The 14,897-nt window shown below is 36.8% G+C and overlaps 1 protein-coding gene across 2 annotated transcripts in view; it reads left to right on the top strand.

Moving 5' to 3' along the window:
• LOC139151999 (putative leucine-rich repeat-containing protein DDB_G0290503) overlaps nucleotides 1–14,897 on the top strand; it is a 40,196-nt gene that overhangs the window by 20,975 nt on the left and 4,324 nt on the right. For both annotated transcript variants that reach the window (XM_070725077.1, XM_070725076.1), the window contains exons 8-19: nucleotides 660–758; nucleotides 1,070–1,193; nucleotides 5,534–5,889; nucleotides 6,215–6,342; nucleotides 6,989–7,228; nucleotides 7,884–11,071; nucleotides 11,517–11,664; nucleotides 12,046–12,078; nucleotides 12,742–12,948; nucleotides 13,451–13,651; nucleotides 14,214–14,381; nucleotides 14,788–14,880. In XM_070725077.1, coding sequence (XP_070581178.1) covers nucleotides 660–758; nucleotides 1,070–1,193; nucleotides 5,534–5,889; nucleotides 6,215–6,342; nucleotides 6,989–7,228; nucleotides 7,884–11,071; nucleotides 11,517–11,664; nucleotides 12,046–12,078; nucleotides 12,742–12,948; nucleotides 13,451–13,651; nucleotides 14,214–14,381; nucleotides 14,788–14,880 — 4,985 coding nt within the window. The remainder of the gene's footprint in view (nucleotides 1–659; nucleotides 759–1,069; nucleotides 1,194–5,533; nucleotides 5,890–6,214; nucleotides 6,343–6,988; nucleotides 7,229–7,883; nucleotides 11,072–11,516; nucleotides 11,665–12,045; nucleotides 12,079–12,741; nucleotides 12,949–13,450; nucleotides 13,652–14,213; nucleotides 14,382–14,787; nucleotides 14,881–14,897) is intronic.

Genomic DNA, 14,897 nt, shown 5'->3' with positions numbered 1-14,897 from the left:
CATACACATGCACATTGATTTGTTTTGTGATACGATCCAATATGGCTGCCGTGTGGCCATTTTATTATGTTTTTTTCATGTCCAGCACCATAACTCAGACATGTATCAAGCGAATTTTTTAAAAGTTGGTACAAGGAGATTGACCAATGTCATACATATGCATGTCAATTTGTTTTGTGATACAATCCAATATGGCCGCCGTGTGGCCATTTTATTACGATTTTTTCATGTCCTGAATGGTAACTCAGACATGTATCAAGCGAATTTATTCAAAAGTATTTTTATCACAGACCTAATGAAGAAGACTCTATCCTCTCTGAGGACCTGTAATCAAAGTACCCATTAACAAGTGGGGACTGTGTCATCAACGATGACTTGTTTTGCATGTTTCCAGTGTCAGACGGTAGAGTATTGGTATGATCACAGTAAATGCACTGATGAATTCATTGGATGTATCAATATTCACATAAAGTTGAGCGTTTGATGTTAGATGCAAACGAGTGTAAAGTGGAAACAAGTGGTCAATGTCGAACATAATGGAATTTGTGTCTCAACTATAGGCATGCTGTTATCATGAATACTCCCTTTACTTCACATTTTGTTACAAATTTATGAATATTAAGATGGGATTTGAATCAACACAATTCACTCTCTCTCAGATGATGAAGACACATTTGACATGACAGTTGATTCTGCCCATTCAAGAAAATCAATTACGACAACCATAATCTGGTTGATTCAGTGTATAATTGCAATAGGTAAGCAAAGAATTTTGAACTAATTATCTCAACGAATGCAAAATACTGTGATATCATATTTTTGAAAGTTTTCTCTTCAAAACCATGCTATATTAGATCAGGTCATATGTACAAAGCTAAAAGACAGGAAAATTATTACTGGGAAATGATACGTGAAAGAAAGTTAGGCATTGTTCTTTTTTCTACACCAGTGTCAACTCATATGATATATAAGTTTGTTGAAGTGTGTTTAGACTGTACTACTGCTTTGACTATGGCAGCAAAGATAAATTGTGTATTCTGATTTAGTCTGTATTCATAATCTCTTGTAGCCACTTCTGTTGCAAATAAAGTACCAGAAGCACTATGGAGGACATTTTTGACCATAGAAGCTTTGTATGAGAGAGTAATTACTCTGCATATATTAGGTGATGTCATGATAATCAAGTTAGTCAAGTAAGTATTTCTGTTTTACTGTAATATAGAATTACACCAGCATAGCTTCATTATTTTTTTCCAATTAATCTCAATATACTAATAGCTTTATGAATGCTGTCATGGATAGGTCATAAACCGGTGCCAAAAAATTCACTTCTCTCTCTACTTTATCATGTTTTATTTAGTGGAGCCTTGTTTGAGCTCTTGATATCACCAAAAACAGAAGTTCAAACCAGCTTCACATAGCATCCATAATTTTTATACTTCAAAAACAAACATGCAAATTCAGACTGTTGGCATGCATTGACCAGATGACAAATTCAATCACTGGGCACTTCTTAAAGATCATTTCATCTGCAAATTAGTCCCCACGGACACCGTCCGGGGGGACTTATAGGTTTGGTCATGTCCGTGCGTCCGTCCGTGCATCCGTGTGTGCGTGCGTGCGTGCGTCTGTGCGTCCGTCCGTTCACGCAGATATCTCATAGACGCCTGGAGCGATTTTGTTCAAACTTGGTTCACGGATAGTACCCTACCTCATACAGATGCACGTCGATTTGTTTCACAATGCGATCAAATTTGGCCATGTTAGAGGACTTTTTAGTTTTCACCTCCATAGACCCCCATGTATAAGACAGTCCATAGACTCCCATGTATAAGCACAGGCGACCCATAAAGTATTACTGAGATTTTCACACTAGTTTTCACCTCCATAGACTCCCATGTATAAGGCAGTCCATAGACTCCCATGTATAAAGGCAGACCATAGACTCCCATGTATAAGGCAGTCCATAGACTCCCATGTATAAGGAAGTCCATAGACTCCTGTGTATAAGGCAGTACATAGGCTCCCATGTATAAGGCCAAGATAAATAAAAATTTAGTTTCTCATCGTATTCATATTGCAAAAAGGATGCAGTGACACAGTTTTAGTCCCCACAGATAAAGTCCAGGGGGCTCATAGATTGGGTCATGTCAGTCCGTGAGTCCATCCGTTCACGCAGATATCTCAGACACTTTGACAAAATGTCATGTGACCTTGATGACCTTTGACCTCGAATATACATATTTGTCCATAACTCAGTAACCACAAGTGGTAAACCTTTCATATATGGTATGATGGGACACCCTATGACGCCACATATTGTACCTCATTAATTATGTGCATATCTAATTTTGAGCGAGCCAATAGATCTAGAGGTCTGATTTTTGGTATATATGGATAACTTAGCAATACAATTTTTTTGACAAAATGTCACGTGACCTTGGTGACCTTTAACCTCAAATATACATATTTGTCCATAACTCAGTAATCACTAATGCTACACCCTTCATATTTGGTATGATGGGACACCTTATGACACCACATATTGTACCTCATTAATTATGTGCATATCTAATTTTGAGCGAGCCAATAGAGCCAGAGGTCTGATTTTTGGTATGTAGGGATAACTTAGCAATACAATTTTTTTGACAAAATGTCAAGTGATCTCAATGACCTTTGACCTCAAATATACATATTTGTGCATAACTCAGTAACCTCAAGTGCTACACTCTTCATATTTGGTATGATGGGACACCTTATGACGCCACATATTGTACCTCATTAATTATGCGCATATGTAATTTTGAGCGAGCCAAAAGAGCTAGAGGTCTGATTTTTGGTATATAGGGATAACTTAGCAATACAATTATTTTGAAAAAATGTAATGTGACCTCAATGACCTTTGACCTCAAATATACATATTTGTCCAAAACTCAGTAACCACAAATGCTACACCCTTCATATTTGGTATGATGGGACACCTTATGACGCCACATATTGTACCTCATTAATTATGCACATATCTAATTTTGAGTGAGCGAATAGAGCTAGAGGTCTGATTTTTGGTATATAGGGATAACTTAGCAATACAATTTTTTGACAAAATGTCACGTGACCTTGGTGACCTTTGACCTCAAATATACATATTTGTCCATAACTCAGTAACCACAAGTGCTACACCCTTCATATATGGTATGATGGGACACCTTATGACGCCACATATTGTTCCTCATTAATTATGTGCATATCTAATTTTGAGCAAGCCAATAGAGCTAGAGGTCTGATTTTTGGTATGTAGGGATAACTTAGCAATACAAGTTTTTTGACAAAATGTCACGTGACCTCGGTGACCTTGACCCCAAATATACATATTTGTCCATAACTCAGGAACCACAAGTGCTACACCCTTCATATTTGGTATGATGGGACACCTTATGACGCCACATATTGTACCTCATTCATTATGTGCATATCTAATTTTGAGCAAGCCAATAGAGGTAAATGTATGATTTTTAGTATATAGGGAAAAACTATAGGATAGAAATTTTTTGACAAAATGTCATGTGACCTTGATAACCTTTTACCTAAAATACACGATTATGTCAATAAATAAGTAACCACAAGTGCTATGTCCTTTATATTTAGTAGGATGGGAGACCTTATGACAACACATGCTTTACCTCGTTAATTATGCCCATATATAATTGTGGGCAAGCCAATAGAGCTAGAGGTCTGAATTTTGGCATATATGGATTAATTAGCAATACAATGTTTTTTTCAAAATGTCACGTGACCTTGATGACCTTTGACCTTGAATATGCATATATATGCATAACTCAGTAATCACAAGTTCTTTACGCTTCAATTTTGATAGGATAATAGACCTTAAGATGTCACATCTTGTACCTCATTTATTATGCACATATGTATTTCTTGGCTGGCCAATACAGCTAGAGGTTTGATCTTTTTTCCCGATTTAGAACCATAACTTAGACATGCGTCTTGTTTCAAATTGGGAACAATGACATACACCTATGTGTCCATAGATCTGAACATATACACTTTAGTGATACTTCTTAATGACCTCATTTCCCTGCCCCCTCAAGACTAATACTCCTATTACAAGTGGGGACTATGTCATTGTCAATGACTTGTTTTATTAAAAATTGAGCATTCTTTGAACTAGTTACCATTTTATTTTTATGAATGTGAACTTTCACTCCCTGGGAGAAAAGGGATGTAAAACTGAGTTCTCCTTAAAAAGCTATTTGGTATGCAGGTTTCAGGGGTGACATCGAGAAGTTTAACGGTCTGTAGCAGCTGAGATACATTAGCACTCATTCTGTGTATAAAGCTGAATATGGTGTTGACTTAGTGTTTGGTGCTGATTCCATGACAAACTGCCGATATTTATGTGTTTAGTCAGTGTAGACATTGTTTTCATGACCAGACCTGCATACTGATGAGTATAAAGTTGGCTCTGGCACAGGTTCCGTGACAATAGGAATGAGGTGTTCCTGTTTTCATTGTGGAAAATTCCCATGGCAACAGTACATTGTGCTTACTCACAATATGTGATTACCATTGACGGTAAAGTGATATCCCAGTTTGTTCATTGTGAGCAAAAAACTAACACATTATTTGGGAATAGACATGGAAGTGAAATGATCAAAATTCACCAAGAGCATGACTAGAATGCATTTGCCAACTTCCAGTGGTGTTGTCTTTGAATAGATTGTTGTTTAGAATATACTGTCAAGGAAACAGTCAACTCTTTAATTGCATAACAATTGACAATTCAATCCAAAAACAAAACCCACATTCTGTTTAAGCCATTAACTTGATCACCTTTTATGAAACGAGTGAAAAGGAATGAAGGAATGTTTTAGTAACTGGATTTGTTGTGTAATGGTAAATGCATACCATGCCTTAAAAAGAATGAAAGGTTAAAAATGTTCTGTACTGACCATACAAACAAACAGTGAGAAGTTTTTATCATGTTCAGAATAATATCCTTTATCACTGGCTACCTCACCATTTATAGATAGGTGGAATACCACTATCCCCCGTTTGGTGTTGACGATTCTCTTGAAGGCAATGAAATTTACATGTGTTTTGATGCCAAAGTCAAATGGAATACCTGCTGCAGCATTCTGTAAATCAGACAGATCATAATAGTTGAACATCTCATTATAAGTACACATGCTCAGTGCACAGTGTTGTGTTTTCATTGGTTCATATCAGGTCATGTGGTGACTCTTAACAGTTGTATTAGCAGCAGTTACTTCCGGCACATCTGATCGTGATATGTCAGATCTATGCTCACATGTGTTGGCATGTATGATGTGGGTTAAAAATGTTACACATACCATAAACATGATATAATCACAGTGTGAAAAGCAGACATTGAAGTTCCATTGAAGTTCCAATGCACTCAGTATTACATTTTTAATACTGCTTGCATGACTTCTTTCAGTATATATATATGGCAATGGCAAAAACCGCTTATTATCTCTTTTATTTTCTCTTTCAGGGATAGCCTATTTTTTGTAGTTTACAGTATCAAAAATGGAATATTAACAATTATCAAAAAGACAAACTTAGTGAGATTTATAAGTCAAAGTAGTAGTAGTAGTAGTAGTAGTACAGACACCACTGACAGCGGTCAAGGATTTGTCAAAAGCAGCAGTACTGTGGGAGGAGCAACATCTGAGGATGAAAATTACAACAGGTACTCAGAGGAGCAAGATGATGATGATGATATTGTTTCAGAAAGAATCATCACCACCATAGAAAGAACCGTTGCAGAAAAGAGTGGTCGGAAAACTGGATTTGCCTGTTGTGTCTTCTGGTGGATTCCCCTCATAATGCTTGGTATTGCGTGCTCCTGTAAGTTTTATTTCGCTGTCCTTATTTTGTAAACCCTTTCAAAATTGATAGATGTCTCCCCCATATAGTGCAGTGGAATATTCCTGGCAATCAGAGCTACAAATACTGCTTACATTGTAGTAACCAAGATGTATTTTTTTCATTTTTCTCTTGATTTTGAAAGAGAATGGTATAATGTTTCCTTGAACAAAGTGAGAGCAGTAGTTTAAATCTATCAATTTTGAGGTGGATATTACCTTTAAGCGCAGTATTAAGAATTTCAAAATACCATATAACTATTGCAGTGCTGTAAAATAATTTTTTTTCTTTTGATATTTTTCTCCAGCCATTTTTTCATTATACTCAGATGACATAACAACGCCAATTCTTGCCAATGTATCAAATAATACATCAGAAATTCATGAGATTTCCAGTACCACAAGCAATATCATAGAAGATAGTGAATTACACCCAGTAAGTATTAACTTTGTAAAGAATGGTCGTTCCTCTCAGAATTGTGATATTCAACCACTGAGTAATGTATATCATTTGTAAATACTTGAAACTCTTCCTATCTGATATGGTATTCAAATATGCACAATTATCAAACTCCCACATCAATGATAGGAATAGATCAGGTACTTTGTTTGTTGTTATTGACACTTCAGTTAATCACTTCAGTTTTTCAAACAGTATTTTCTCTGTTTTGGCCAAACCTTTGTGTACAGCATAGACTGAAAAGGTTTCAGTATTACAAATCTTGTAATTTGGTCATTTCTGCCGGCCAAGTCATGCTAAATGACAGTAGGTCCACACAAATATATGAAAGTGTAAAACACTAAAACAAACTATGAAATGGTGAAGAATTAGTTTTTGCAATAGTTATTTTATATATGTACAGAATCATTCATTGCATATTCTGTTGTCTGTCATTGTTTCTAACAACAGAAATGAACAAACTCCCAGTAGATACAAATAATAATGAATTTTCAATTATAGATTGCCGTTTTGTGTGCAGCTATCCGGTCCAACCATTCAAGCTATTTATGGCATCTCTGCACTGTACATGCCATTCATGTGACTATTACAAGTGTCTAACTACATTTTGTTTTATATTCAGCCGTCAGCCCCAGAATCTATTTCCTTGTTAATCAGAGAAAAAATTAGCCAAGCAGATGCCGTGTCATCAGAACAGCTGACTGAAAAAGAGGGGTTTCAGCAAACAATTCCACTGATGACTACATGTGGAAACTGTCCATCAAGGGATGACATTGTGAGTATGGTAAACCTGGCTGTTGAGGAGCATCATGATGTCTGGCAAAACAAGCTTGTTCTTCTCAGTGAACACCATATGAAGGAGGTAAGTTTCTATTGAATCCTGAACTCTGATAAGAGATCATGATTATAAGATGTATTTATTGATGATTACGTGATCTTTTCTCTGTAATCAATGATTGGAATTGTTCTGCACATCTCACTTTAGTGAGTATTTTTACCCTCATCATTGTGTATCAGTATTTTAAGACCATAGTCATCATTTTTGAGCCAATAGAAACTAAGGTTTTATGGGCAAAGGTTTCAAGTGGCTGACTGTTCAGTATCTGAATTTAAAATAGGTTTTGAAAATATGGAAGTTTATTCATTTGACCAAACAACATGCTTGTGTGGGCAGTGAAGCAGTTTTGTCCTGGATCCAAATATCCTTAAAATTTTATGTTCCTGATTTTGTATACATAGAATTATGCATGTAATTGTAGTAAATATGACTTTTGTTGAATGATCTCGAGCAAAACTGCTTTGTCAAATTTTCAGAAATGTATACTTGTAACTTTTGCTATAAATGTAACACCTCACAAAGAGTTTTAGCTGTAGAAAAGAGGCTATCGTGTACCAATGAATGACACATGAATTACTAACTGTAGAGATGCCCCCAAGCAATACTATCTCTTCAAGTTATGCTGGATAATGGAGCACATGTATATTTGACATTGTTTTATGTGTTTCATATTCAATAGGTTGAACAACTAAAGATGGACTATGAGAAAAAACTTGGTGATCTACAGAATCAGCTGAATGTTATGAATATTTTTAGCAAAGAAAACAATGAAGAGACACTGGTCTCTGTCAAGACAGTAGAGAGTGAAATGTCCACTCTCAGAAATGAAATGAGAAGTCTCATGTTTGTTTTACCAGCTGAGGAAGGAAAGAACGTCAACATTAGAGAATACACCACCAGCAATTTCAAGAAGTTGAAAATAGACTTGCATAATCTTGATGCACGACTCAACCACCTCCGAAGAGATCTCAGATCATGGCAGAGCAAACTAGACCATAACTGGGACTTTTCCAATTTCATTCCTGCACCTGCCACTTTGTTTGAAACTCTAACCCAGACAAGCAAGAAGCAGGAAGAGATCGTTTCTGACATCACCAAGTTGACTTCATCGATTGATGTATTGAAAGACAACGTCACAAGCCTTCAACGTGATGTTGAAATGCTTTATAAATCTGGAAGGGATGGCAAGGAGAAAGTCCAGGAAGTGATCAACCGGATGAATAGTCTGGAAAATGAAGTTGTTAATATCAATAGTGAAGTACGTGGCTTGAAGACAGAGAGTATATCTATAAGTGCAAAACGTGAAGCTAGTATTCAAGAAGATGAAACCATGGCTCTGAAACAAGCAATGGAGAGTTTGAAAGAGGAATTCAGGGAATTAAAAACTGATTACACTGAACGTCTTTCAACAAACACAGCAGATCACCAGGTTGTGATTCAGAGTTCTTTCAGTAAATTGAAAGCTGATGTGCTGAAAGCAGCTGATGAGCTGGACGGTTATAAATTAGAGATGGCTGCCATTGGAGAGAATGTTCGACATAAAGGTTTTGCTGACACTGCGACACGTGACAGTTTTGAAAAACTTTGGCATCAGGTGTCAGTTATTGATGGCATCATTAGCAGTCTAAAGCAGCGTGTTGCAGGGCTTTACATTTCTCAGGGATCAGCTGATACCATCAAAGATACAGTGGAGACATTGAATAATCTAGAATATGAACTTGCCACCTGTAGAATAGGACTCAGGAATTTCCACCATGACACAAATACTGCAACTGTCTTGGACAGTACAGATATTATGCATTCAAGTCAACAAATACTGAATGAAATGAACAGTCTAGATACTGACATTGCTTCAGTAAGAGTTGAAATCAGGAACTCTCTACTCAGTCAGAAAGACACACACCCAGGAGTGGAGGTTGATGAAGAGGCTTTGAAAGAAAAATACCTGGGCATTCAAACTAAACTGGAAAAATTTGAAGTTCGTACTGCAACACTACAAGCAGAGCTACAGCAGTTCAAAAAGGAGCTTGCATCAAGATTAGCTGACCAGTACGTCACCAGTGAAGTTGTAGACGAAATAGCCAGATTCCAAACACATATAGCAAGATTTGAATCTGAACTGCAGGTCATTCATACTGATCTTGACTTGGACTCTAAAAGTCAAGGAATACCCACCGGGTTTGATTGGGTTCACCATCTTGAAATGCAAATCAAAGCTTTACAGGAAGACATTCTGAACACCAAGTACTCACATATGGATATCAGTGATGTGAGGAAATTGAAATCCGATATTAGCAAGATGGAGAATTCCTTGGCAGCTCTGAAGCCTGACCTACTACAGTTACAGAATTCCCGGAGTGTAGCTCTTTCCCGAGAACAAGTTCCCAAGTTGTCAGAGGATTTCATCAACTTAAATGTACAAGTTGCATCTTTAAGAGGCATGTTGATCAACATGAAAGGTGACAGTACGGATCAAAGGTCGGAGTTGATCGAGAGCATGAATAAACTACAAACAGAGATTACACATTTTAAAATAAATCTCAGAAACACTGAAGCCAGCTCAATTGGAGGGTCTCAGTCAGAAAAGCTTGATGTGGAAAATGCCATAACAGCTATCAGCACTCTGCAAGAAGAGTTGGATGCCATCCTGATCAGTATAAGAAACTTGCAGCTCTCTGAGAACTCAAGTTTTGTACTTGAGGAAACGTCCAAATTGCAGTTAGTAGTAGAAAATCTTGCAAACAATGTGTACAGATATGAAGAGAAAGTCAAATTAATGCATTCAAATATGGAGAACCAGGATTCTGAAATGCTGCCGCTGATACAAAAACTACAAGTTGACCTCAGTGCTATCAAAGCAAACATTGAAGAACTAAATCCTGAATTGAAGAAATCCTTGAGGAATTCAGACGAAGCGTACAGTTCATTCCACAGTACCATTGTCAATTTACAAGCCGATGTGAGGGAAATCAAAGAGAAACAGGAAAACCTCAACTTAACTCCAGAGTTTACCAATATTGTCACCTCTCTCAAAGCATCGTTCACAGAGCTGCAAACTGAAGTGAAGAATAATGAGTTTGTAGATGTACAGGCAGATGTGGACCATCTGAAGAGGGAGTTAGAAGGCTTGAAAATGAATGTTGCCTCTGGCCAGCAAATTCTTGGAAATGTTGGACCATTGCTTGCCAGATTGGAATTTATGGAAAATCAAGTCCAAAGCTTTAAGGACAGTGTGGAGCAATCCCATGAGTCATCGGCAGGGATGAAAGCTATTGTTACAGAATTGCAGTCTGAGATACATGCTCTGAAAGCAGACTTTGGTCAGATCTCACAGAATATTCAGTACACAGTCACAAAAATTATTTCTGAGGAATCATCACAGAAGTCATACAGCTCAATAGCTATTGGTGACATTGCTGGGCTAGACAGTGCTCTGGCCAAAATTAAAAATGACCTCAGCTATGTGAACAAGGAAACATCTACAGCAATTCACAATGATTATGAAAGTTTAGCTGGCAGGATATCTGGCATTGAGACTGAGCTCCTGACTTTGAAGGGAGAATTACCGTCACTGAGTTCTCAAGTCACTGAAACTGTCCTTGCAGCATGGTCCTCTCGTATCCAGAATCTTCAGTCTGATATGACATCTGTCAGGATTGATGTGGACACACTCAGAAGCATGTTCACAGCCAAAGACAAGGACAGCAGCTTGACGGATAGAATGAGCAGTCTTGAAGCTGCAGTGTTAGCCATGAGGTCATCTACATCAGAGTCTTTGAACCTTGACAGTGATGCTGAAAGTGTCTCTATCAACATTGATGGGTCTCCAGTGAAAATTGACAAAGATACTCTTCTAGGATTAGCAGGGTTAGTATCAGTTTGTTTATTTGAAGGTTTGTTTAGTCAAGATCCTCTTCATACATGCACAATATATCTCTGCAGTCTTTCTTTTTCAAAGTACCACATGAGAAGTGTTTAGGGTAAATACACACATCAGTTGCACTCAGGCTGCAGTTGTCAATACTGGAATTCCATTGGTTAGATTAATTACAATTTAGTGATGCACTTTAATACTGCCATGGAATATGCGTTCAACTGTAAATAGGAGAAAAGAGTGGACTGTTTGTAAACAATCTTGAAATTACTAAATCCACACACAAGACAGGCCGATGCTACACAGGATCATTTATTAAACCTTTTCCAATTTTTGCACTGATAATGCCACCAGCGATTACATAAGTTACTAATTTGTGCCAATAGTATAGTACAAAACTTCCATTCGTCTATTAAGTGCATTTTCATTTATTGACAGTGGATATTTTGCAAGAGATGATGGTCAAAAGATCATTGAGGATCTTAGGCTTGTAATGGCAGATGTAGATGGTTTGAAAGAAGAACATCTTAGCTTGTTGAGAGAACTACACAGGTGCTGCAGAAATGAAACTTTCTTCAAAATACTGGTAAGTTTTGTTATAAGCAATGTAAATGAAAAAAATACAATAAACGAAATGGCACCCATCGTTCAGTTATCTGTTATCCTATGTTGATGTTATCCTATGTTGAGAAGAGTAGTCTCCAATGATAAGTCAATTCTTATTTCAAGGATTGATGGGTTCAGTGCAATCAAAGTTGGGTGATAAATTTGAAACTATTTTCTGTTCTCTGTATATTGGGTCACACACATCACAAACAAACTGTCTTACAAGATCATCGTCAGCAATAATGCATCTGTAGAAAATTGGTATTAAATCAAAACTTCATCTGTTTGAGGATTATTCAAAACATCTGTACAGATTGAGTATGGAAATCATGATTCCAAATGTGGTACATTCCTTTTACAGATACGAGACAGTGTTGGAGATATACTGAACCAGGTAAGTAGTCGGCTCCTAGCTAGGTAATGATGACTGGTAACCAGTTATGGATGCTAGTGTTTTTTCCAGTGTTGAAAGACCAGTATACTGTGACTCAGAACTGTCAGTTGCATCTTATGAAAGAATGGCAGTTATCAAACAGTCATGTTATTGTTCATTGTGTGATCACATCAGCAAGTTTCCTGTTGGAAATATTTTCTATTCATATTTTGTACTGAAATGTACCTCACTGACGACTAGCAAAATTGGGTTGAAATATTTTTTGTATGTTGTGCATATATTTCTTTTATGTTTTTGTGTGGATTACTGGAGAGAATGAAAACTTCAGTGATTTCAATTTCAAAAAACCTTTGTGTGTGAAGATTTTCATTTCTTAAACAAAAATATCCAGAGATTTATCACATTCACCCTCTCAAACACCCTAATCTGGTTACAGCTTTTAATTTTACAGTAGTAGAGCAACATGTCAGTAATCTATTCAAGATCACTAGAAACAGTTTGTTAATGTTTTTATGGTTTATTGTAGAGAATAATTTGAACATACTACAAAGACAGATAGCAGTATTAGGGTACCTGCTGACTCTTGTTGATGTCTGTTGATAACTGCTTAAAAAATTTATTTTCTCCTTGACCAACGTTTGTACAACTGATTGTCCCAATCAGATTATGCAAGAGGATTCGGATAGCAAGTTTGCAGGATGGCTTCATGGTCAGTTTGTTAGCAGTGAGCAATACCAGAATGATCTGAGAGACCTCCATGTCAGACTTCAAGAACTGCTATTTATAAGAGGTGTCTACAATTATGCAAACAGAACAAGTGGAGCGGCTGGTGGAGGTGGTGGCATTCTCACTGGTCACATGACAGAAGAGGTGGGTAATAGTTACTGTACACATCTAAGCTTGATTTCTGACAGAAATGTATTCAACTTACGTGAAATGTAGTGGTAGACATTGGAGAATATTCAAAGGTCTGGAATTATGCACGTCATAAAGACACAGCTCAATCAATGTTCTACTCTTTTGGCACCCAGGTGTACATGCTTTGTTATGCACTCATAGGTGCCAATGCTATCATCAGTTTTTGTGTCCATGTCTAATATCTCATCTGTCTGTTCGTAGGAAGTTTGTCACATATGATTCGAAAAAAGAGATTTTTTTCACAATATTCATGCAGAGATCAGAATAGTTCTCTTGAGATGCAAATTTTGGGTATGATCATAGTAATGGATTTACTGATGATTAAATAATTATGACAATTTCTTTATATATCGCTTGTGTTGGATGGGTAATATCTTATTGATATTCACCTTAAAAGATCAAATATTAAAGGCGCATTTGCACCAATGAATCTTTTTCCATGGTTTCTTTACAGAGAATCCGGGATATCATCAATGAAGCGTTGTTTTTATTCAGTGCTGACAAGACTGGTATGGTAGACTATGCATTGGAGTCAGCTGGTGGCAGTGTCATCAGCACAAGGTGTTCAGAAACACATGAATCCAAAACAGCTCTTCTCAGTATCTTTGGAATTCCACTCTGGTATGCTGCAAACTCACCAAGAACCGCTATACAGGTCAGTTTTGGAACTCTCTCTTTTGTTATACCCGGCACTGCCAGTGTTGTATTATCCCTTTGATTATTCTTGTTTCAAGAGACAAAAACTAATCACAGAAGAGTAACAAAAGTTTACTGAATTAGCTTTTTATTGGATCTATGAGCTTTAAGTTTCTTACTTTTTTATTAGTTTACTTATTAGCATTTAGACGTATCTAGCTGGAGAATGCACTCCCTGAATACATGAGAATTCTGAACATGAATATAAATCTACAACATCTTATAATTTTTGGAAATTTATTACCAGTACTAAGATACAATATGAAAAATCGGGGAGAAATATACAAAGTAAAGGAACAACATGTTCATTGAATATAAAATTGATTTTAGTTCTTGTGAGTATGGGTACAGGTGGTGTTACTATCCTTGTAGATCTTGACACCCATGGCACATTCTACAGCCATTAAGGCAGGTGACATGGTGGAAGGACTCATTATAAAACCTTATAAGAATTATAGTGGTGAAACTTCACAATGATGAATGATTATTCCAATCATTCCAATATTGTGTGTTGATTTCAGCCTGATGTACAGCCAGGGAACTGTTGGGCTTTTAAAGGTACAACTGGTTACTTGGTGATACAGTTATCTGGAACTATTAGACCCACATCTTTTTCAATGGAACATATTCCTAAGTCATTGTCTCCAAATGGAAATATAGACAGTGCACCCAAGGAGTTCAGTGTATGGGTAAGTGTAGCAACTTTATGTCTTCATGTTTACTTGAACTTCACCTTGATAGCCAGTAAAACGCTTTGAAGCATCGTGCATTTTCATTGTCTTTGAGCTGATCGACAGAACTTCACAAAATTTAATAAATATATTGCCATTAGTTTGACGAATTAGAAGGTATGCAGTGAGATAAAACAACAAAACAGTAAGATGCATATTTCAATTTAATGTAATCCTGCATTGAAGCTGTGTCGTTGCAACCCATATATTTTTGTCACCTGGGAAATCCGTGTCCCATGGTATGGCATCGTTCTGATTTTGCACCAAAATTTGAGATGATTTTATTTTATCTCTGATGTCCACATCTAAACACACTCTTGGCCTTGAAAATCTTCATTGTAATTTCATATCATATTTCTATCAGGGATTAGAAAATGAGTTTCAGCAAGAAGGAAAGCATTTGGGTTCATACGAATATGACAAAAATGGAGCACCACTTCAGTTCTTCACTGTCAAGGTGAGCAATCCAAATCC

This window comes from Ptychodera flava, chromosome 15 (genome assembly GCF_041260155.1).
Source record: "Ptychodera flava strain L36383 chromosome 15, AS_Pfla_20210202, whole genome shotgun sequence".
Classification (NCBI taxonomy): Eukaryota; Metazoa; Hemichordata; class Enteropneusta; family Ptychoderidae; genus Ptychodera; species Ptychodera flava.
Note: the sequence above shows the minus strand (reverse complement) of the source record. Positions and strands in the feature narration are given on the sequence as shown.